The following is a 23,205-nucleotide window of genomic DNA, read 5'->3' as shown; positions in this document are numbered from 1 at the left end:
TTCTAATCTTTGCTAGCCTCTGGGAAGGAGAAGATCCTGTGATCCTTGAAACACATGCAGCTGCTGGAGAAAAAAAAGGGACAGTGGTATTTAAAAAGACACATTTTACAGAACAATGGGTACACTCTTTCACGGTAAACCTTGCTGTTAACATTACCTACGTAGCACATGTGCTTTCGTTCCAAGGTCGCATTTTGCCTCCTCCAACCACGTGGCTAAACCTTCCCCCCTTCCACCTTCCCGTGGCTAACAGTGGTGAACATTTCTGTTTTAGCCACAGGCAAACAGCCCAGCAGGAACGGCCACCTCTGAATGTCCCCATAAGAAAAGCACCCTATTTCAAACAGGTGACCATGAATGATATCACTCTCCTGAGGATAACACAGAGAGATAAAGAACGGATGTTGTTTGAACGCCAGCAAACATACACTGCAATGCTTTGTTCTACAATGATTCCCGAGTACATGCTACTGGCCTGGAGTGGTAAAGTGTCCTACCATGGCAGATGGAATAAGGCTGCCCTCTCCAGAAACCTTTTGCAAAGGCTTTGGGAGTACATCCAGGAGATCTGCGAATGCCAGGGCAAATTAATCATTAAACATGCTTGCTTTTCAACCATGAATACTATTTTAAAAGGTACACTCACCAGAGGTCCCTTCTCCACTTGGCGGGTCCGGGAGGCAGCCTTGGGTAGGTTCGGGGAGTACTGGCTCCAGGTCCAGGGTGAGAAACAGTTTCTGGATGTTGGGAAAACTGGTTTCTCCGCTTGCTTGCTGTGAGCTATCTACAACCTCCTCCTCATCATCTTCCTTGTCCCCAAAACCTGCTTCCGTGTTGCCTCCATCTCCATTGAAGGAGTCAAACAACACAGCTGGGGTAGTGGTGGCTGAACCCCCCTAAAATGGCATGCAGCTCATCATAGAAGCGGCATGTTTTGGGCTCTGACCCAGAGCGGCCGTTTGCCTCCCTGGTTTTCTGGTAGGCTTGCCATAGCTCCTTAAGTTTCATGCAGCACTGCTTCGAGTCCCTGTTATGGCCTCTGTCCTTCATGCCCTGGGAGATTTTGACAAATGTTTTGGCATTTTGAAAACTGGAACGTAGTTCTGATAGCACGGATTCCTCTCCCCATACAGTAATCAGATCCTGTTCGGTCCATGCTGGAGCTCTTTTGCGATTCTGGGACTCCATCATGGTCACCTCTGCTGATGAGCTCTGCATGGTCACCTGCAGCTTGCCACGCTGGCCAAACAGGAAATTGAAATTCAAAAGTTCGCGGGCCTTTTCCTGTCTACCTGGCCAGTGCATCCGTGTTGAGAGTGCTGTCCAGAGCGGTCACAATGGAGCACTCTGGGATAGCTCCCGGAGGCCAATACCATCTAATTGTGTCCACAGTATCCCAAATTCCACCCAGCAAGGCCGATGTCTGCGCTAATCCCCTTGTCGGGGGTGGAGTAAGGGAATCGATTTTAAGAGCCCTTTATGTTGAAAAAAAGGGCTTCGTCATGTGGGCGGGTGCAGGGTTAAATCGATTTAACGCTGCTAAATTCGACCTCAACTCCTAGTGTAGACCAGCACTCAGTGTAGATAATCCAGCTCCCCAGGAGGCAGTTGCTAGGTCAATGGGAGAATTCTCTTGTCAACCTAGCACTGTCTAAACCGGGAGTTAAGTTGATTTAACTGCCTCGCTCAGGGGTGTGGATTTTTCACACCCCTAGGTGACATAGTTATGCCAACCTAATTCCCTAGTATAGACCAGGTCTTAGGGCATGTCTACACTACAGTCTTAAGTCAACCTATGTTAGGTTGACTTACAGCCACCTCAGTAACTACTGCGGTAGCTGATGTCCACACTGCCCTCCTTTTGTTGGTGGTGCGCGTTCTCACCAGGAGCACTTCCACCGACTGAAAAGGGGCTATGTGGAAGACTGAGAGCCAGGGCTCTCAGCTATATGTAGCTACCCGCCCAGCTGCCCCCTGGGGCTTCTCACCTCTGGCAGGGAGATCTGCATCTGGAGTCTGGTCAGCTGCCATGCTTCCAGTGGGGAACTGAGAGCCTGGGGGGCAGCTGGACTCCTGGCAGGAAGATCCCACGCCCGGAGTCTGGTTGGCTGCTATGTTCCCAGTGGGGAGCCAAGAACCCAGGGGGGCAGCCAGGCTCCCTGCCAGGAGTCTTGGTGCAGCCGGGCTCCCAGTGGGGAGCAGGGGCAGCAGGGCTCCCAGCCGGGAGCTCTGGTGGCAGCCCAAGCCAGGAGCCTGGGTGGCAACCTGGCTTGAAGCGGAGACCTGCTAGCATCCCTGCTGGAGAGCTGGGCTTTCCTGTCAATTTCACAGCTCTAGTGGAGCCGTGAAATTGACAAGGTAGCCAACACCCGATGTAAGTAATGCAGTATCTACACAGACACTTCATTGCCCTAACTACACCGACATAAGCCCCTCACAATATAAACAGACTTTAGTCTCCTCCGTCTTAAAAACCCACCCTTGATCCTCATGTTGCCTGTGCAGTTATTGATTATTCTTTCTTCTCTCCTTCATCTCAAAACTCATTGAATGCCTCATCTTCAACTGCTGTATGGATTTCATCTCCTCCAGTTCCATCCCTAGACCCTCTGCAGTCTGGATTCTGATCTGTACACTTCACTGAAACTGCTGTCACCAAACTCTCTAATGACCTATTCATGGCCAAATCCCAGGGCCTATACATTTAAATATTCTCATCCTCCTTAAATTCTTGGCTGCTTTTAACATAGTCAACTATGCTATTCTTCCTCAAGTCTTTTCCTCCCTTGGCTGTCATGATTCTCTCCTTTCCTGGTTCTCTAATTCTGACTTCAGTGTTTTATTTGGTGGAGTCTCCTCCCTTCCAACTGTTGTGTTCTCTGCAGGGTTAAGTATTACTGTGTAATTCCAGAGGCCTTGCCACATTAATTAAATCTAATCTGCTGCATAGTAAAAGAGACCTTGCCTAGAAAAGAAAATGAGTATCTTCCTGGCCGTATTTTAGATTTACAGGCATCATTGTAACCTAAATTCCAACCCTCAGCTGGTTTGTTTGTGTTATATGGGTACAGTATTCTGTTCTTTGTGTATTGTGCAAGTCAAATATATTCTAGCTCCCATAAAACAACCACTAGGAAAATGATCAAATGTCCATGTAACTAACTTGCTTAGTGAACTGGCTATTTATCTGTAATTCCTAGTTTAAAATACTTATACCGCTTTATCAGGAATCTGCCTTACTGCATAGATCATTGACTCTTCCCCAATGTCATGCTGAAAGGACCATTCTTTTGGAATATCCCCCACAACCTAACTCTTCAAACATATCCACTCATCTAACAACAAAAACCTGCTAGAGATGGTCTAGAAATTTTAGAATTAGAAGTGGGGAGATTAGATCATCTCCTGTTGGACCCCTCCAGCTCTGACAATTCCAGAATTATAAATCTTACCTTTTTTTTTTTTTTTTGCCCCTTCCAGTGGTGGAAAGAGCCAAGATGAATTAGTAATGGAAATAGCTTCTGACATTCTAAGGCAGCTGCCACTCACTGTAGAGGAACAAGATACAGAACTGACGCCTGGAACTGAACATTCTTCCAAAATGAAAACCACACTGGGAAGGTTACTGTCAGGCCCCATTTGGGCTGCTCTTGCAAAAGCTGCTAAAGGTCAGAACAACGGTTTACATAATGTTTAATTAGAAACTTTTATTTTCTCAAATTAATCTTTTATTTTAATATTCCTTCTCTGTTTTTAACATTCTACTGCACAGTTTCTCTCCTCATTCACAACATGCCCCCCACCTATGGAGCCCTCACCAACCCCAAGTAAGAAACTTAAAACTTCTCCTTGAATCTCATCTACCAAAAGTTGCAATTCAGAGTCCCATTCTGGTGCCCTGGCATAGAAGAGAAAAGTGACACCAAACACTCCTAAGGACAATGCTGCCTCTGGTACGGTGTAGGCACCATATGTTCTAACAGCATCTTCAGCACTGAAAGTTTTGGCACCTCATCCCTGGTACCAATCACAACCTCCTCATTACCAACAGACATTTTCAGCACCAGATGTTTTGGTGCTGTAAATTCTGCATTGAAGCTTTCATGGTACTGCCCAATCTACCTACAGGTTTGGTACCGGAGTCTCTTCTATTGCAGTACTTAAGAGATGTCATCTCCAAGCAGCCTGTTTCTCTGCCTCCATCTAACCTGGCACCTTTGTGTAGACCTGATACCCCAGAGAAGATTGTTCTACCCCTGGAGGAGGTTTGCTATTTTCGTTGTCCTCTCCAGATCACAGTAGAGACTTCTCTCCTTCCTTCCCCCACTCACCACCCTGGGTGGCACCAAGGAATCCAGCAGAACCTCCAGAAATGACTCCATTAAAGGACATAGAAAGAGGGCAGGTATTCTCAAAGAACCTCCATTTTGTTATCCTCCCAGATATCCCCTTGTTCCCTGATGAAGCATTCAATCCATCTTTCTTAGGTTCTCAGGACAAATTCTTTCCTGCTGAGAGGTGACCCGGCCTCAGACAGACACTCGGTGTGTCTGGTGCCTAGGGGAGACACACATTCCTCAGAAGTGCTCTCACTGCATTAACCTGAAACCTCACACCAGAAAAGATAGAGACCTATGTCTCAAACTTCTGTTAATGGAGAAGCCTCTGTGCCCAGCATCTGATCCAGGTCCGCACACTCCCCCGAACCCCCACCGCCCGGAGAGTATTCCCCAGCAACTTCATCTAGCTCACAGTGGAAGGCTCACTCCTCCAAAAAGGCAGTGAGGAAAAGGGCTTCAACTTCTCCTCTCAAGGCCAAAAAAGATGCAGTCCCCAGTCTGGCTGAGTACTTATGAGGCACTGGGATCATCCGGTGCCATGCGTACCGTGAAAGCCAGTGACGCTAAGGGGGCAGGCTCGGAGTCAGGGGGAAAACAGAAACCTACCTCCTCCTCTACAGCACCGACAGAGCTGCCTCAAGATGCCACACCAAGATGTTCTGCCCAAGTTATGGTGCCACCTCCTGTCCCGACAACATAGAGCACACAGAGGCCAGCACTGACAACCACGACTACAACAGCACTGTTGGCACTGACCACCTTGGTACAGAAACCATTGGCACCACACTTCTTACCTGCATGTCTCATCAACACCTGAATCATGTCTTTTCTGTACCAGTGTTTCCCTGGTACACGTGGCACTGCGTCAGCTCACTTCACCTCTGGCCCCTCCATTCTCCAGTGAGGAAGAAGATACTGAGGAGGAGGTTGTCTTCTCATCTCAGCACTCCTCTCCTATTCAATCTGTTAGAGGGCTTATTCCTTCACCCACTTACTTCCCTGGTCCTTCTCGCATGAACAGAGAGCAACAATACCCGAAGTCCAAAGGTGCAAACAATTCGATGTTTATTGGGGTGAACTTCCAGCAAGCATGATTCCAGTTTCCTTCCTTAGTGTCCCCCTTCCCAGCTCTGACACCACAGAGCCTTACACCTGTGTCCCTCTTCCCATTCCTGCCCTTAGCCAAACACGATTCTAATTTCCTTACCCTCATTCCCTGTTCCCATTTCCCCCTTTAGCCAAAGATGATTCCAATTTCCCCACTCCCATTCGCTGTTCCCATTCCCTCCCCCCACCGACTCACTTCCTGATTGACTGCAGACTATATAGTAAAACTTGAGTTCTGCTTTGCTATACCTTAACCTATCATTTTCCTGAAATTTAACTAACCAATCCTAACATATTATAACATGATTATGTAACCAATTATATCCCACCACCTTAATTAGTTTACACCCAGCAATATTAATTATTCAGCAGACAGGAACAATCACAGAACCAGACAGAGATTATACAGACAAACAATAGCAAAGTGGAAACTATAATGACAAAACAATACAGAAGTAAGGATTTCACATCCCAGCTATTGATAAGTGAGTTCTTGCCAGACAGGACGCTATCAAACTAAGTTTCCTTTTACATCTTCTAGGCACTTCCCTTTCTCTGGAGGTGATAGGCATTATCAGGACAGGATTGTATTCCTAACAGCCCAATAGCACCTTCTTTCGATGTGACTAGTTTGGAATATGAGGATGTGACCGGTCGCTTCCCAGCTTATGGCTGCCTCTGCTGCTTAGTCAAAGGCCTGAGCCTAAGAACAGGGCCTCAGACTGTCACAGTAAGAGAAGGCCATTACACCGGCAGACAGTGATTTTGATTCTTTCTTTTATACCTCTATAACTAGCCAAGTGATAAGAATACACCTAAGTTCTTCGAGTACAGGCCTTTACCGACAGGCCTGAATATCTATATCCTAACACAATCTACTACAGTTCTGGGTCCACCTATACAGCCTAAAACCCATCACAGGGCTGACACCCAGGGTATGCTCCCCCCCCCATGGATGTGACTGCTTATGCCATTTCCCATTCAGTGGCCCTACTGGGACCTATGGGGGGCATACAGCCCCTGAACCCATATAGGGAGAGGCTTAGATCTCCTACACCACCCTCAGTTTCTGCACATATTGGGCACGTGTGGACAGCACATCTTGCAAAACCACAGTTAGGGTAAGTAACCATTCTTTCCAAGCTTTGATGAAATGTTAAATCAACTTTCTTGTAACTAAAAAGTTCTACAGAGCCATTAGTTGAATAAGCCTAGGTTATGTGGATCAGCAACTCACGATCACCAGTTATGCTCCTGAACAAATTTTAGGATATTATCTTACTTTGTGCTAATATATAATATAAGGGAGACATCTACCTATGACTCTGTCAATTTTTTCTAGCTTTTGATGTGCAATAGGATGCCAAAAACATGGAGAATTCTTCCCTTTCTTTAATGTTAATCTGGGGAGGAATTTTCTAATCTGTATTGCTCAAACATTTGGTCAGTGCTTTAACCAAAGGCTGACTCATATCTAGCTCTAGATTCATGTGTGCATGCATGTGAAATCCCAAAAGAAAATACAGATGTCGTGTAAAATACTTGTGGCATATTTGAGAATCCTATGGGTCCACACTTATGTTTTAGTCCCAAAGTATTTCAAGGTTATTTGAGCTTCGCCTCATTGATCTGCTGCAATGATTTGGCTGAAAGAGTCTAACAAAATAGAAAACGGAACAGTAAATAAATTCTAGATCTGTTGCTGTTGGACTATATTAATAATTTTATCCATATTTTTTCAACGAGAATAATAATTTTTTAAAAGGCCCAAAACTGAAGTCCATATTTACTCCTTAATCAGGCAAACTTCCCAGTAATTTCAGTTGTAGTATTGTCCAAGTAAAGATTAAGTATTGAGCAAAGATTACAGGATTTGCACTATTAATAGTTAAGAGAAATTCAAAATCTGAAAGAAAACCAAATTCCTATCTAGATTTGAGAACTTTGATAAACTTGGAAATTGGCACATTTGACATTCACTTGTTGCTCTAATATGTTAAGCCTGCTGGTCTCAGACAGTGTTGCAGATACTGTGTTCTGTGGAAGCCACAGTCACAAAAGTGACTACACAAAGAAAGGAGGTTTTCCTTTTTTGCTGAAAAAGAGAAGTAAATTACCTTGAATTATAATAAAACTTGATCTTCCATTTCCCTGCCTCATTTAAGTGAGGAACACAAAGCATTGAGACAAAAAATGTCTCAGACATTCTGAATGTCATTTATGCATCTTACTTCAAACCTGCGGTTTGCTGATAGAAGACTTTTGATAAAGTTAATGCCCTAAATTCTCTCCCACTACTTCACATGGTGCAAAGTGGCTTGTCCCTAACTCAGCATAGGAGAGAAACTAAGGCAATATTTGCAAACTTGAATGTCATGATAATGAGCAGCTCCTCCTCACTTCTCTATGGGAGGAAAGCTCCATCTGATATTACTCTTTTTTCCTTTACCAGGACATGATCCTTTTATCAATTCAGCTTTGTTAAATGTTCTTCGCCAGGAGATTGACCGATTTAATCATTTATTGTCTGTAATAACCATATCATTGCATTCACTTCAACAAGTTATGAAAGGAGAGATTATCTTCACCACAGGGTTAGAAGAACTTTATAACTCAGTTTTGAAGTCCAAGGTGCCTGAGTTCTGGCAGGTAAGATTAAAGCCTCTTTGTTTACATGTGCAGGTATAGATAGATCAATAGATGGATCTTAAGTACTGAGGGACTCTTCCAAACAGGCTTTTAGTAGAGGATGATTCAATTCAGGAAGCTCCCTAGAATGAGGGAGGGAATTTTTAGTCTAAAATTGTGGCCCTTTTTTTAAACCAAAAAATTGTGTGAAATTTTTTCCCTTTTTTTCTTTTTCCTTTCTACCACTGAATGCAATATAATGACTCATGGCTAAGAAGTCTTTTTATTTTATTTTTGAGTGTTTGCTGTTTGTAAGCGGGGGAGTGTTGGTTTTGTCTTTGTTTTGTGGTTGGTTGGCTGTTTTTTGGAAAAGTCACAAAGTGACCAAAGAATGAACCTCTCTATCTCTGCCACTGTAACTTTGCAACAATTGTAGAAAGTTTAAAAAGTGACATTTACTAGAGTTACAGTTTCATTTTCCCTTTTGTCACTTCATAAATTTTCCAAAGTTGAGGCAGCTTTGAAAAGGCAGAATGGAAAAAGGATATGGAAAAAGAAAAGTCCAATTAAAAATCTTGATGTCATTCATTTTATTGCACTGACTAGCATAAAGGGAAAAGGGAATGGGGAATTGAAATTTCAAAAATATTTTGCAAAAAAGTTTGAAAAAAATAAATTGTTCCACTTTTAAATCCTGGGAAATGAAAAAAATTCCAATTTTTTTGCAAAGTTGATCTGGTTTTTGAACCTTCAGTGACATAACTGATCTTTTCACATGTGTGTGTTGAGCACAAAGAAAGCATGGTGATATAATCACAGTACAAATGCTTAGACAGATTGATCTAATGTGACACTTTGGTTTTTGAGGAAACCCCTAGTACAAGTGTGTTTTGGAAAAGCTGTGCATTTCTGTTTTTGTTTTCTTTTTGAGCAAGTGTTTTCTGAATTTTAGTATTTTGTCAGATTTTGACTCTTATTTAATTTGACACTTTGGAAAGTCCATAGAGTGAAATCCGTTACAGGAGATTAAAGGGCATTTCATAGTGAGCACTATCAAAAGTCTGAGAGTTGTTTCTGAGTGTTCTTTCAAAGGCTTTTAATCTACAATTTGTCCCTTTCTACCTCTCATGCGCTGACTCCCTTCTGCAGACTCATTGATAACAGTTCCAGTTTATAAACTGGCTGTATTTGATATTGTAGTGGTATTTAATGAGATTCTGCTTTTCTGTCATTTGCACCAGCTACATTCCTATATATCAAATAAGTCTTTGGGATCATGGATTGATGACCTTATTCTACGAGTGAATTTCTTTGCAACCTGGGCAAACCAGGTCATCACCTATATACAGTTAAGGTAAAGTGAAACATGAAAAAAATAAATAGTAGAGGTAAAGGAGAAAACCGTAATCAAATTAAAATTCTAGCTGGAACTCTAAACCAAATACTTTGGGTGACATGGACCCCCCACCGGCTCTCCTCCTGAGTACCCCCTAGGATAGGAGGCATGACTGGGGATATGAGGAGTGTGTCAGGGTTGGGCCACAGCACGTAGTGCTGTGAAGATTCTGGGTAGTGCTGCTGCCATAGGGCAGCTCAGAGAGGCTAACATAATTTAGGTAGGTCCCCCCCACTCTCTAGAGCTGCCTTGATTCACAAAGGCACAAAGGGTGGTTATGCTGTATTATGAATTATTATTTCTGTTATCATAGTGCCTAGGAGCTAAAGTCATGGGCCAGGACCCCATTGTGATAGGTGCTGTACAAACACAACAAAAAGACAGTCCATACCCCAAAGAGCATACAGTCTAAGACAAGAGATAACAGATGGATACAGATAAACTGAAGGGGGGAGTACAAGAAAAATATGAGATAATATCGGTCAGCATGATAGGCTGTAGTCTCAGCACAGCTGTTGTCAATTTTTTTGTAGACCTCACGGCAAAGGAGAGTTTTAAGTAGGGTTTAGAAGGATAGAGAATTAGTTTTGCAAATGTTTATGGGAGCTTTTCCCAGGAGTGGGGGGCACTATGAGAGAAAGCACAAAGGTGCTTGTTTGAAAATTTAACAAGTGGGCAATGGAGGTTGACATTATGGACCTATCACAGGCAGGAATTGACCTTTCAATACTGAATGAGATGATAGGTAGGGTGGGGATAGGCTGTGAAGGCCCTTGAAAGTGAAGACAAGTAGCTTATGTTTCATACAACAGAGACGAAGGAGCCAGTAGAGTAGTGGTGGGCAAACTGCAGCCCGTGGGCTGCATGCGGCTCATCAGGGTAATCCACTGGCAGGCCGCAAGACAGTTTGTTTACATTGACTGTCCGCAGCTGCAAATGGTCGCGGCTCGTGTTCCCAGCCAATGGGAGCTGCAGGAAATGGCAGCCAGCATGTCCCTGCAGCCTGCATCACTTCCTGCAGTGCCCATTGGCCGGGAACGGCAAACCGCAGCCACTGGGAGCTGCGGGCAGCCAGTCAATGTAAACAAACTGTCTCTCGGCCTGCCAGCAGATTACCCTGACGGGCCACCTGCGTGCCGCAGGTTGCCCACCACTGCTGTAGAGAGATACAAAGAAAGGGGTGACATGCTAAGTGATGGGCTAAGGAAACTATCTTTGCGGCAACATTCTGAATGGATATGAGCGGGACAAGTTTGTATTTGTCAAGGACAGAGAAAAGTATATTGCAGGTAATTGAGACATGAGATAATGAGAACCTTGATGAGAGTTTTATCTATGTGGATTGATAGAAAAGGCCATATTATAAGGAAGAGGACCAAGGACACACTCTGAGGAACTCCCCCCAGAAAGCTGATGGGGAGATGAGGAAGCTTGTCTGAAGAACATGCTGAAAGCATAATTAGAGAGGAAGGAGGAGAACCAGAAGAGTACAGAGTCACAGAAGTACAAGATTTTAAGAAGAGCATGGTTGTCTGTGGCGAAGGTGGCTGACAGGCTAAGGAGGTTGAGATTAGAGTATTGGATCTGAGCTTTGCTGAGAAGAGGTCATTAGAAATTTTGGTGAGAGCAGTTTCAGTTGAGTAGAAAGGGGCAGAAACCAGACTGGAATACTTCTAGAATAGATTGGAGGAGAGTAACTGCAGACAGCAATTGTAAGCATTGTGTTCAATGAACTTACAGATGAAAGAGAGAGAGGTTGGTAGTTGAAGAACCAAATGGGATTAAAGGTGAAGGTTTTTTAAAGATGGGAGAGACTAAAGCATTTTGAGGGGAAAGACCTAGAGAAGACTGAAAAGTAAAGGAGAATAGGCACCGCATAGAATCTCATGCAACTTGAGGAAGTGTATTAAAACAAGGAGAGACTCAAATTGTCAAGATGAGTAAAATAGTCCCTATTCAAGCACAAATCAGACATCAGGAATGGTAACATACAAAAGCCAGTAGGAAAATACTTCAATCTTTCTGGACATTCTATAACAGATTTAAAAGTAGCTGTACTTGAACAAAAAAAACTTCAGAAACAGATTTCAAAGAGAAACAGCAGAACTAAAATTCATTTGCAAATTTAACACCATTAATTTGGGCTTGAATAGGGACTGGGAGTGGCTGGCTCATTACAAAAGCAGGTTTGCCTCTCCTGGAATTGACACCTCCTCATCTATTATTGGGAGTGGACTACACCCACCCTGATCAAATTGGCCCTGTCATCACTGGTTCTCCACTTGTGAAGTAACTCCCTTCTCTTCATGTGTCAGTATATAATGCCTGCATCTGTAATTTTCACTCCCTGCATCTGAAGAAGTGGTTTTTTACCCACGAAAGCTTATGCCCAAATAAATCTGTTAGTCTTTAAGGTGCCACCGGACTCCTTGTTATTTTTATAGTGTGATTTATAATTAGGTTAAAAATCTAGGATAACGTAGAAAATATCTAAACAGAATCTATGTGTGTGGAAGTTTAAAAGTCTTCATACTAAACAACACAGAATGTTTTGAGCATTGTTTACATGTAAAGATTTTTAAACTTTAGATATATCTTATTCTTTTTAAAAAAAAATTCTTATATGATCCATTTTGCTTGAAGAGTGACCCTTACAGACAATTCTCTTTAACATCACAGCCAGTCAATACTTGGTTTGACCATGATTTTCTTTTAATTTTATTGAATGTTCACTGATGTTGAAAGGTGCTGGATTGCCAGCTCCAGAGAGTAAAGTCCTCTGTTTAGCTAGAGAACAGGTTCAGTATAGGCAGCAAAAATGCAAGCTTCTGACCCCCAGCTTTGTCTGCAAAAGGTCAGTCTCCCTTTCTATGCAATACATTGTCCCCTGCTCAGACAAGTAGCAAGTGGTGGTAAGGATTTTGTGATCTCTAGACACTTGTCCAGTACTGGACTGAGAGCACCATCTCATTTCATGTAAATAATAAATAGTCATTGCATTGTCACGTTAGACATGGGTAGTTAAATCCTCCTTGACTTTGTCACATGAGCAGCTATTTACCAATGAAATTATTCACATAAATAAGGAGAGCAAATTTTGGCTCGTACCTTATATAATATTTAAGATGAAAGGCTCTGGCGTCACTTTGAGGTAACTAGCTTTCTCTCCCATATGTGAATTGAATAGTGTTGTTTGAATAAAATACATTGTATCAGTCACAAGAGCTCACCAAAGCGCCAAATTTAATTCACAGTTGTCTGCTCTTAAATAGCATTGATTTAATAATATGATTTGCTGTGATCTTACTAGTTGCATTCAGCCATTAATTTGCTAATTTTTATGTGTTTTAGCTAAAGACGTTTAGAAAATTTGCTAGGGAATTCATATGCCTTTAAGAATAATGATGATGAAAGATTGTTTTCAAACAAGTGAGCTAGGGTTTGAGGGTTTTTTTGAGGGGGGCTGAACGTTAAAAAAACCTGCTTAAGCATTTATTACACTCTTTTAAAAAAACAGGTATAACAGCTTAATGATGCTTCAGAAACAAGCCAAAACATCTGGGATCTCATTTTCATCACCGACTGGCGATAGGCCCAACATATCCACCAACAGCATTCAGGGAAATCCCAGTCGCTTCTGGCTTTCAGGGTTTTTTTTCCCACAAGGTACACTAGTAAATAGGCAGTCATCAATAATGAATAGTGATTTGTAATTTTTTCTTCTCAAATCTTCTGCTCTCTCAGTCTTGGAACTGGGGGATGGGGGAGTTTCATGTCTTAGAGGCAGGCAACTGATTCTTCCTTTTCAGGGCAATCGGTCTTCTGTTTTTGCAGAAAATCATACCAAAACTTGGGCTGTTTCCCAATCTATATTCAGTTAATACTTAGTTTTGATTTAATTTATATCTTCATTTTTGGCTGACCACTTAGTTTCAATGCTGCTCGCCTCATTAATAATTAAATCAGAAGACATTATTATTTTGGAAAAGATTGGCCAGTTGATGCTTCCTTAAATCTGCCTGGATTACACTAAAAGAAAAGGAGTACTTGTGGCACCTTAGAGACTAACCAATTTATTTGAGCATGAGCTTTCGTGAGCTACAGCTCACTTCATCGGATGCATACCGTGGAAACTGAAGACATTATATACACAGTGTATATAATGTCTGTGTATATAATCTGTGTGTATAATCTCTGTGTATATAATGTCTTCTGCAGTTTCCACGGTATGCATCCGATGAAGTGAGCTGTAGCTCACGAAAGCTCATGCTCAAATAAATTAGTTAGTCTCTAAGGTGCCACAAGTACTCCTTTTCTTTTTGTGAATACAGACTAACACGGCTGTTACTCTGAAACCTGGATTACGCTGTTACTTTTCAGCAAAGATTATTTTGAAGGCAGTCAAAGGCTGCGTGCATAATATAGATCATAAAAATAAGGCTGCAGATTATATAGCAGTATTGGCTATCCATGTGGATCCTCTTTGTGTGTGTACTTTATATTTTTATGCTTCCAAAATGGTATTGCACAGCTTAGCCATATAACCTTTGTCATTTTTCATTTACTGATTAAATGATGACCGCTCATGGTGGCATCCGAAACTGAATTAACTGCCAACAAAAGCCAGGGCTATTTGGTTATTACACTGTAGTATTATGGCATCAGCACTTTTTTCACTGCATATTGCACCTGCGCCCCCTCACACAAGTTGAAGTTTAAAATGACTGGAAAAAACATTGACTGTGGGAGGAAGGTTTAAGGGGATGGAATAAATGCCCCTATTGGTTTTAAGAAATTGTTAATACATTATTTCCAAAGGCCTCATTATGAAAATGAACTGAACTTGGAACTGCTCAGTGTTGATACCTGCGATTTTTAGATGGAGTGTCTAGCATTATGTGACGTGTGTGTGTTGGGACTCTCGGGAAAAAAAATGTGTGGGTCTTATGAGGATATCACAGTGAATAAACCTCTTCAGTTAAAACATCACGATTTAGTTCTACTCAGCAAATTCATTGTGTAAAAACTTAGGGCTAGATCCAAAAAGGGAGCCTTAGCATCAGCATTACAATGCCTAATGTTTAGGTGTCCTCTGCCACCTAGCGGCAGCTGCATAAGGCAGCCAGTCATAAGACTATGAATCTGTCACGGAGCCTGTGACTTTATGAGAGCTCCACGACTTCAGTTCAGCCCTGGGCGGTGGGGCTCCAGCTTCAGCACTGCATGAACAGGACTTAAACAGTTTTGTGTATGCCCACTGGCAGAAATTTAGATGCCAAGAGGACTTTACATGCCTATAGAGTTAGGCAGCAGGTGAACTGGGGTTTTGAGGCGCTAAATATTGATCTTAAAGTGGCAGTTAGGTGCATTGTGGCTTTGTCACTAAGTAAAAAGAGCCGATTCCAGATGTGCGCAGCTAAGAAGCTATGGGTTAGCTCCACAAAGGCCTTTAGGTGCCTAACTGCCACGTTAGGCCCTGACAGCCAACATTCAGGCACCACTGAGATGCTCAGAACCACCCCCCCGCCCCGTCTGCGCACACACACACACACACAGTTTCTGCCAGCAGAGTTCCCAAGGCACCTAAAATTTGTGCTGATGGGCACAATCTGCCAAGTTGTTCATGCCCAAGCCCTGGTGGGAGTCTCAAACTAAGCATTCCCCAGGCCCCAGCAAACAGCTAGGAACAAGAATTTTCCTGTCTGGATGGTTTGTGCATGTCTGTATCCAACTTACTAGAGCACTCACCCACAATGAAATCTCCAATCTGCCTGAATCAGTGTAGCATTGAGAAAGGCACCTAAGCCAGGTCAGCCCTAAATCCAGGTATGGGTTCATGGCTGTGAAGCCCAAGCTGACACTAGGCCCTGCCAAAGTCCCAGTCCTCTCCTCAGTATTTCTTAGTGGCTAGCTTCCCTGTTTTGTATAGAGAGCCTGGATGGCCACCTTGGAGATGATGATTCAACACAGTGGCAGGGTCCTTAAAGGTTAGGTATTGTGATGCCTAAATCCCTTTCTGCATTTAACCCAGATTACATTTTTGTTATTTTTTTTACTCTTGCAGAGAGCACAGGTCTAGTACTGAGCTGGATGCTGTTCTGGATCATGTATTAACAACAAATTTTAATTGTTTAAAAAAAACAAAAAAACAAAAACCTTGACTTTCAAATTCAGGGCGGGGAGTGAAGGGAGTGAGAGACTCTACTTGTCACTACTGCATATTTACATTACAGAGTAGCTTTAACTTGAAAGTCACTGAGAGATGGCACTCATGGAATGATATGCCAGTTTTCAGAGCATTTTGAGTTTGGGATGGCATAGCAAACGTGGGCTTCAGAATAAACTTGGCTCTGTTCTTAAATACACTTAGTGTTTTGATACTAGGTTGGTTTGTATTTTATTCCTGCAGGGTTTCTTACTGCTGTGCTGCAGAACTATGCTCGTCAAAATGGAATCTCAGTGGATTCTCTAACTTTTGCCCATAGACTGCTTCCTACGATCCACGATGAAGACTGCAACCTCAGAGATGTCAAAAGAAAACAAAATATAATACAAACTGCTTTTAAGGTAAGGGCCGTAACGGCAGCTAGAAGCCAAACTAAATGCGGTAGGGACCAAGGTCAGTTCTAAAACAGGGGTTTTTTAGACATCCTTGCCTGCGGGCTATTGCTCATTCTCCACCCCCTCCTCCCATATTTAAGTTGTCCTTGCTTTAAGTTGTTCCTAAACCACTAACATTATACTCATATTCATAAAACTTGAGTCAAACACCATGATGCTTTGAATATGTAGTGAACTAGAAAATACCACCCTGCCCTCTGTCCCATTTTGGTGGTTACAATTCATCAGCAGAAAATCAGAAGTAAAACTTTTTCATTTCTGTTTATTTCCAACTCATACTTAGAAGATTGACTATTGCTAGTACCTATACAGAGAGGGCTTTCAGAGGCAGAGTACAAGACTGAAGGGCTCTTAACCTCAGTATATACAGAACATGCCCACGGCTGCTCTGCTAGTAGGTCCCAGCTGGACCCTCACATTGAGGCCAGGCCAGCAATTAGGAGTGCATTTCTGACAGCAGACACCAACAAAATTTTGAGAATGGAAACGCAGCCATGAGACACAGAAGGCAAGGAAATTAAGGGATAGCACCTCTTTACTGTCTTGGATAGAGGGGGCATAGATATCAGTATTTGGGGTTGTAAGTGGGTAAGGAGCAGTGAGTACTAGAGCAATATACTTTGCAATTTATTAAGAACAAGTCCTCTCCAAGGATTATGGTCTTATTTACTAAACCCTAAATTGGCAGCTCTAACAAGGTATTACCTTGAGGTAGGTAATCGCAGTTAATCTGCTTAATCACAATTAATCACAGTTTAAATTGCACTGTTAAACAACAGAATATCAACTGAAATTTATTAAATATTTCTGGTTTTTTTCTACATTTTCAAATATTGATTTCAATTACAACACAGTATACAAAGTAGACAATGCTCACTTTATATTGTTATTTTTATTACAAATATTTGCACTGTAAAAATGGCAAACAAAAGAAATGGTATTTTTCGATTCCCCTCTACAAGTATTGTAGTGCAATCTCTTTATCATGAAAGTGCAATTTACAAATGTAGATTGTTTTTTTGTTACAGAAATGCACTCAAAAACAAAAGAATGTAGAGCCTCCTACAAGTCTCGTTCAGCAAATTGCTAAGGCAAACAAGTTTGTTTACATTTATGGGCGATAATGCTGCCCACTCTTAATTAGGACACCTGAAAGTGAGAACAGGCGTTCGCATGACACTTTTGTATCCGACATTGCAAGGTGTTTACGTGCCAATGTGCTAAACATTCATATGCCCTTTCATGCTTCGGCCACCATTCCAGAGGACATATTTCCATGCTCATTTTAAAAAAAAAAATGGATTAAATATGTAACTAATCTCCTGGGGGGAGAATTGTACGTCTCCTGCTCTGTTTTACTCGCATTCTGCCATATATTTCATGTTATAGCAGTCTTGGATGATGACCCAGCACATGTTCATTTAATAACATTTTCATTGAAGATTTGACAAAACACAAAGAAGGTACCAATGTGAGATTTCTAAAGATAGCTACAGCACTCGACCCAGGGTGTAAGAATCTGAAGTGCCTTCAAAATATGAGAGGGACGAGGTGTGGAGCATGCTTTCAGAAGCCTTAAAAGAGCAACACTCCGATTCAGAAAACTACAGAACCCAAACCACCAAAAAAGAAAATCAACCTTCTGCTGGTGGCATCTGACTCAGATGATGAAAATAAGCATGAGTCGGTCTGCACTGCTTTGGATGGTTATCGAGCATAACCCCTTATCAGCATGGACTTATGTCCTCTTGAATGGTGGTTGAAGGGATGTATGAATCTTTAGTGCATCTGGTACATAAATATCTTGTGACACTGGCTACAACAATGCCATGCGAAGGCCTGTTCTCACTTTCAGGTGATATTGTGAACGGGCAACATTATCTCATGCAAACTTGTTTGTCTGAGCAATTGGCGCAACAAGTAGGACTGAGTGGACTTGTCGGCTCTAAAGTTTTACATTGTTTTGTTTGTGAATGGAGGGTTTTTTTTAACATAGTTTAACTTTTATGATAGAGATTGATCTACTGTCCTTGTATTAGGTGAATTGAAAAATACTATTTTTTTTGTTTTTTAAAGTGCAAATATTTGTACAGTGCTCACTTTGTATTTATTTTTAATTACACTTTGCTACATTTTCAAATATATTGATTTCACTTACAACACAGAATACACACATCCAAAACTATTTAAATAAATGATTTATTAACAGTGCAATTAATTTTTTTAATCACTTGACAGCCCCACCTCATAGTAATACCCTGGGGGCCCCCATTGTGATAGCACCGTGAAAACAAAGAGACAGTCCCTTCCCTGAAGACCTTACAGTCCCCATTAAAACAAGAATAAGCAGCTACCAAAACTACTAGTATGTTGTTATATAGAGTTGTTATGACTTGGAACTATCAAGCTGTGCACAAACACCCTGCTCCCCTCTGCTTTCACATAAATTAAAAAAATAACCATGGACCTTTCCTGCTTGAACTTGTTTTCCTTCTTCACGCTGGACTATACCCACCGTGCCTGGATTTGGCATTCCAACTTCCTTTAATGGTGGGTATATTTTATGTTTAGAGTATGCCATCTTCAGGCTGCCAACCACCATGCAGCTGGAAAATTTTCACTCACTCTAGGTGTACAGGGGCCAGATGTACAAAAAGGGAGGTAAATTCCTTAGCAATAGTGTCTGTTACTTTATCCTTTACAAAAAGTTACTGTGATATGGAGTCTGACCTTTAAAATGAGAGTACTGAAGACTAATTTGTCCCTTTTAGCATGTGATGTCTCATTAAATGATAGGTGCCTGAACATTACCAATAAATGTAAAAATACTTCATGACTGATGTTCTTTAATAAGTCTTTACCAGCAGCATCCTTAAGGATGCCAAAAAGCAAAGTCTTGTTCTCTACCTCACGATATATAATCCAAGTATTTCTCTCTCTCTCTAATCATAGGGATCTTCCCCACCTGAAAATGGTGTTCTAGTTTTTGGTTTATATATAGATGGTGCACGATGGAGCCCTACAACACATGTGCTGGAAGAACCCTTTCTTCATGACCGATTTTATCCACTCCCTGAAATAGTGTTTTTACCACAGCAGGTGAGAGCTAACTTAAGATGTAGGTTTTGCCATCTGTTAGCATAAAAGTCAGATTTGTTTGTAGATGGCATAGCCATCACTTTGGGCTGCCCATGGAAATACCAATGGCCTCTATCTGTAGTTCTTACTTGGGCAAGATGCACTGTGCTGAGTGGAAATTTTGTATGAATAAGAATTGGAGCTGATCCCTGAGTCAGCTAAGGAAAAGGCAAGATTTAGTTTCTAATGTAGTGAAAATAGGACTAGATCCCCTAACCAAAAATTGTTGGGGTACATTTTCATTTGGTTTAACTATGTACCTGGTATTAAACAATCCTGTTGTGTCTGGATTATAATTTTTAGATTATCCAAGCAAGGCACACATGTCCAGATGAGGAACAAAGAGAACTAATGCATTATGAATGTCCACTTTATCGGACTCCTCAAAGAGCTGGAATATTGTTATCTACAGGTCTGTCCACTAACTTCATAACAACAGTTAGTCTACCAACCATGAGAACTTCCAGTCACTGGGTTACAAGAGGGGTTGCAATGCTGTGCCAACTGGATGACTGATAAATTGGAAGAAGAGAAAAAAAACACCACCATTTATTGTTCATGAAACCACATCTTATCTGCTGTACAACTAAGACTGGGGAGTGTAGTGGTTTCAAAAGCATTAGGACTAATAGCAGTCAGACAGCTAGTTGCTGTACAAATACTATCAAGATAATGTAGTACCTTCCACACTCCTTGGGTTAAATAAATCTTATTTAAAAATCTGTAGTTTGATGTACAACATATACTTTCCTCCTGCTTTGGTTTTATCCATTCACTTACCTCCCTGGTATCTGATTATGCATATGAAGTAGTGTGTTTAAATTCTGTAACTACGCACCATCTCTCTATAGGCTAGACAGAAAAGTAAAGCATTCTAAGTAGCACTGTGATTTAAGTTTAAAGAACACAGTTGTTAACCGCTCCAATGAGAAGACCTTTTAGATAGTATTAAAAGTGTATTCCTCACTTCCATCCATGGTAATTTAAGTATTTTACCAAAGTGTGGCAGCTAGCGTGGAGTTATCAGAGCCCACTTCAAAATGACAGGGATAATCTTCGTGTTATAACTGATTAGAAACTACTACTTCAATTGCTCTTGTGCATTCCAGTTTTGCCAGGTTTAAAAAGAGCAGCCAGATTATATTTACCACTGATCTGGTATGAAGATCTTTTTCACTTCAACAAAATGTATATGAATATTAATGTACATTTTAGCCTCTGCACCATCATGAGAAAAAGACTGCAAATAGAATCATAGAATCACTGATGATGCACAAAAATTAAAACTTTGTCCCAACATATATTAAGAGTACATGTAAACCTAACACTGCTCCCCATCCCAAAGCATACAGGAGGAGACAGAATTAGGTACCAGATTCTTCTTACCCAACAGCAGGCTGACCAACATTCAAGGGCTGGGCCTCTTGTCTTCTCTTGCAAGGACATCTTACCATTGCAGAGAAAATTAAAGGCACTATTTCACGGACAGCCTCCCCATTATGTTAGAAAAATCTCATTCCCACCCCTACTTAAAACAGCACAGCATTAGCTGGGGCTGGGTGAGATTAACCAAGCAAACTAATGTGGTAGGTGCCTCTCACAGTGTGAAGATACATTTGTAACAAGTGTGGATTACTCCTGATTAAACCAAAAATGTGAAGAGGATTGTTTAAATAACTTTGCTTAAAATGTCCAAAAACTTGCTGATAGAGGATAAGTGCTGCCATTAGTGAAGGCCAAGAAAATTTTGGCAAATAAAACATCTCATTTGAAATTTTGTTTCTCTTTAGGTATTATACAAATGAAGATTCAGCTGGCACGGTTTTCTTAAAAATGCAATTAAATAAGTGATCAAAATTTGCACTCTACCACTTTTAAAAACAATTTTATTTCAGTTTACAGGTTGTTTGTTTGTATAAAATTCTACTTAAGAATCAAATTTACATCAAAAATATGAGCATACAGAACAAATTGCAGTTGATATATACCCATGTCTCTGAGGAACAGCATGCAGACTGTAGAAAGGTTGCTAGTTTATTTTTCAGTAGCATAATTTAACCTCATTAAAAAGAGTGGTACTTGTAACCACATGTTTTTTCCAAGAATCAAAATATTTGGTGTTAAAATATTCTCCTAACAACAGCAACCACATGGACCTGCTGAAGCTGTCATGATCATGTTGAACAAGTTATGCTATATTCACTAAAAGGACTCTCAGTGCATTTAAAAAAAACCAAAAACACTAGCTTTTCAATTATCACTATTTTTAAAAAATCCAACTATTCAACATTTTTAAAATTTGTAGTTTGATAGAAACCCTGACTATGGAGTACCTAATTTCCCTCCACAGTGCAATTAAAATTCAAGACCAATGACTAACTAAATTTTAGTATCTGGAAAAAGCTACCAACTGAAAGACAAGCAGGATAAAACTAGTTCCCCAAGGTTCATTAATGCAAAATTACTTCAGCACTCACTCAGTCTTATTAAAAATTACCCACTTAGTTAATCAAATAAAAATTAAACCTTTGCAGTGGGACAGAATTCCATTCTTGGGATATAAAGAACATAACTGACAGAAGTAGCTAAGAAATATACATGCTAGTTAAAAAAAGTCAAATATATACAAAAATATATTAGAATGTGACAAAGATTCACATAAAAATTGATTTAAATAGAAATATTGAAAAAACTTAGCTATTTGCAACAGTATAAAAGGCAAAACCTACATTTGAGGTAGTAGTAATGCCAGATTCACAAACTTTGGATTGAATATATTTTCTACATTTTCATAGCAAAATTTGTCAACAATATTTAAATGAACACTTCAATTAATTTTCGAGACAATCAATACATTACTTTACAAAATCCTTAAGAACATTTTTTTTAAAAAATACTGGAAATGGTTTTAGTTTCTCCCTGTTCCTAAAAAAGCTATTGTATCTCACATTCTCAAACACTGTACAGCAAAAACGTGAAGGTTTTATAATACAGTCAATGGATCCTATGGTACATTAAGAGCTATTTTACAAAATTCAGAGCAAACACACTATAGCTATTTTACTTCAGAGTGTGTACTACACACCACACCTTATAATACCTTCCATTTATCACTGAATGCAGGACTATGTTTTTTAGCTCCTCACCGCTGGGAACCAGCAAGTGATCGAAGAAAAATGAGCTGGATGGAAATCTTATTCCCTTAATATAACAAAAACATACATCACATCACAGTGCTCAATTAAATGAACTTTTTCTAAAAAATATAAACTCAGTAGATTAAAGTTTAACTTGAAAAATTGGGTAATCATGAATAAAAAGAAACTTACAAAACCTTACAATTTTGATTGGGTAGTAAACCCCAAAACCTTACAGCCTACAGTTGTTGTTTTTTGTTTGGGGGGGGAGGGGAGGAGCACATTTTTTCAGGGGGTAATACTGAAAGTCAGTTAAGTATGTGAGTTCTGTGAACTGTCTATTTGCTTATCTTTTACTTATTCATACATCACAAGGTAACTGGTTTATTCTAATTGAACACACTGTGAAGCTTAAAATGACTAGTTGGTAAATATTTGGAGAAATTATGTCTAATAATCATATTTGTTTGTTCACTACATCGTTTGATCACATCTTTAAGAAAAGCCTAAAAATTAAACAAAAAGACCAAGTGCAAAGGTATGGGGCACGTTTTTATTTGCAAAGAATCTAGAACTGCAGACTTAGTTTGCAACCCAAGTTCCTGGAGTACCTTAGTAGATGTAAGGAAATATACGGTATGGTACACGTTGACAGTATCTTTCCCATGCCAGGCCATATTTTTTCTTACACTGATGTTCATCACGAGCTTCTCGATGAATAAGCAAGCAGATGAAATAAATCATGTAGAAATATGGCAAAATATGATTAAAACCTGTAGAACACAGTTGGAAAGTCACTGTACATATAGCAAAACTCAGAAAAATATGCTGGTATTCA

General features: G+C 40.6%; 2 protein-coding genes across 3 annotated transcripts in view; one reads left to right on the top strand and one right to left on the bottom strand.

Moving 5' to 3' along the window:
* The window catches only part of DNAH14 (dynein axonemal heavy chain 14), a 476,940-nt gene extending 457,114 nt beyond the window's left edge, over window positions 1–19,826 (top strand). The window contains exons 86-92 of the mRNA XM_084624945.1: window positions 3,481–3,668; window positions 7,900–8,096; window positions 9,317–9,429; window positions 12,989–13,137; window positions 15,881–16,038; window positions 19,045–19,191; window positions 19,534–19,826. Coding sequence (XP_084481071.1) covers window positions 3,481–3,668; window positions 7,900–8,096; window positions 9,317–9,429; window positions 12,989–13,137; window positions 15,881–16,038; window positions 19,045–19,191; window positions 19,534–19,746 — 1,165 coding nt within the window. The 3' untranslated portion in view covers window positions 19,747–19,826. The remainder of the gene's footprint in view (window positions 1–3,480; window positions 3,669–7,899; window positions 8,097–9,316; window positions 9,430–12,988; window positions 13,138–15,880; window positions 16,039–19,044; window positions 19,192–19,533) is intronic.
* A 3,075-nt stretch (window positions 19,827–22,901) lies between these two features.
* The window catches only part of LBR (lamin B receptor), a 47,260-nt gene continuing 46,956 nt past the window's right edge, over window positions 22,902–23,205 (bottom strand). For both annotated transcript variants that reach the window (XM_084624167.1, XM_084624166.1), the window contains exon 14: window positions 22,902–23,140. In XM_084624167.1, the coding sequence (XP_084480293.1) occupies window positions 22,980–23,140 (161 nt within the window). In that variant the 3' untranslated portion in view covers window positions 22,902–22,979. The remainder of the gene's footprint in view (window positions 23,141–23,205) is intronic.

This window comes from Lepidochelys olivacea (assembly GCF_965140295.1).
Source record: "Lepidochelys olivacea isolate rLepOli2 genome assembly, chromosome: 3".
Classification (NCBI taxonomy): Eukaryota; Metazoa; Chordata; order Testudines; family Cheloniidae; genus Lepidochelys; species Lepidochelys olivacea.
Note: the sequence above shows the minus strand (reverse complement) of the source record. Positions and strands in the feature narration are given on the sequence as shown.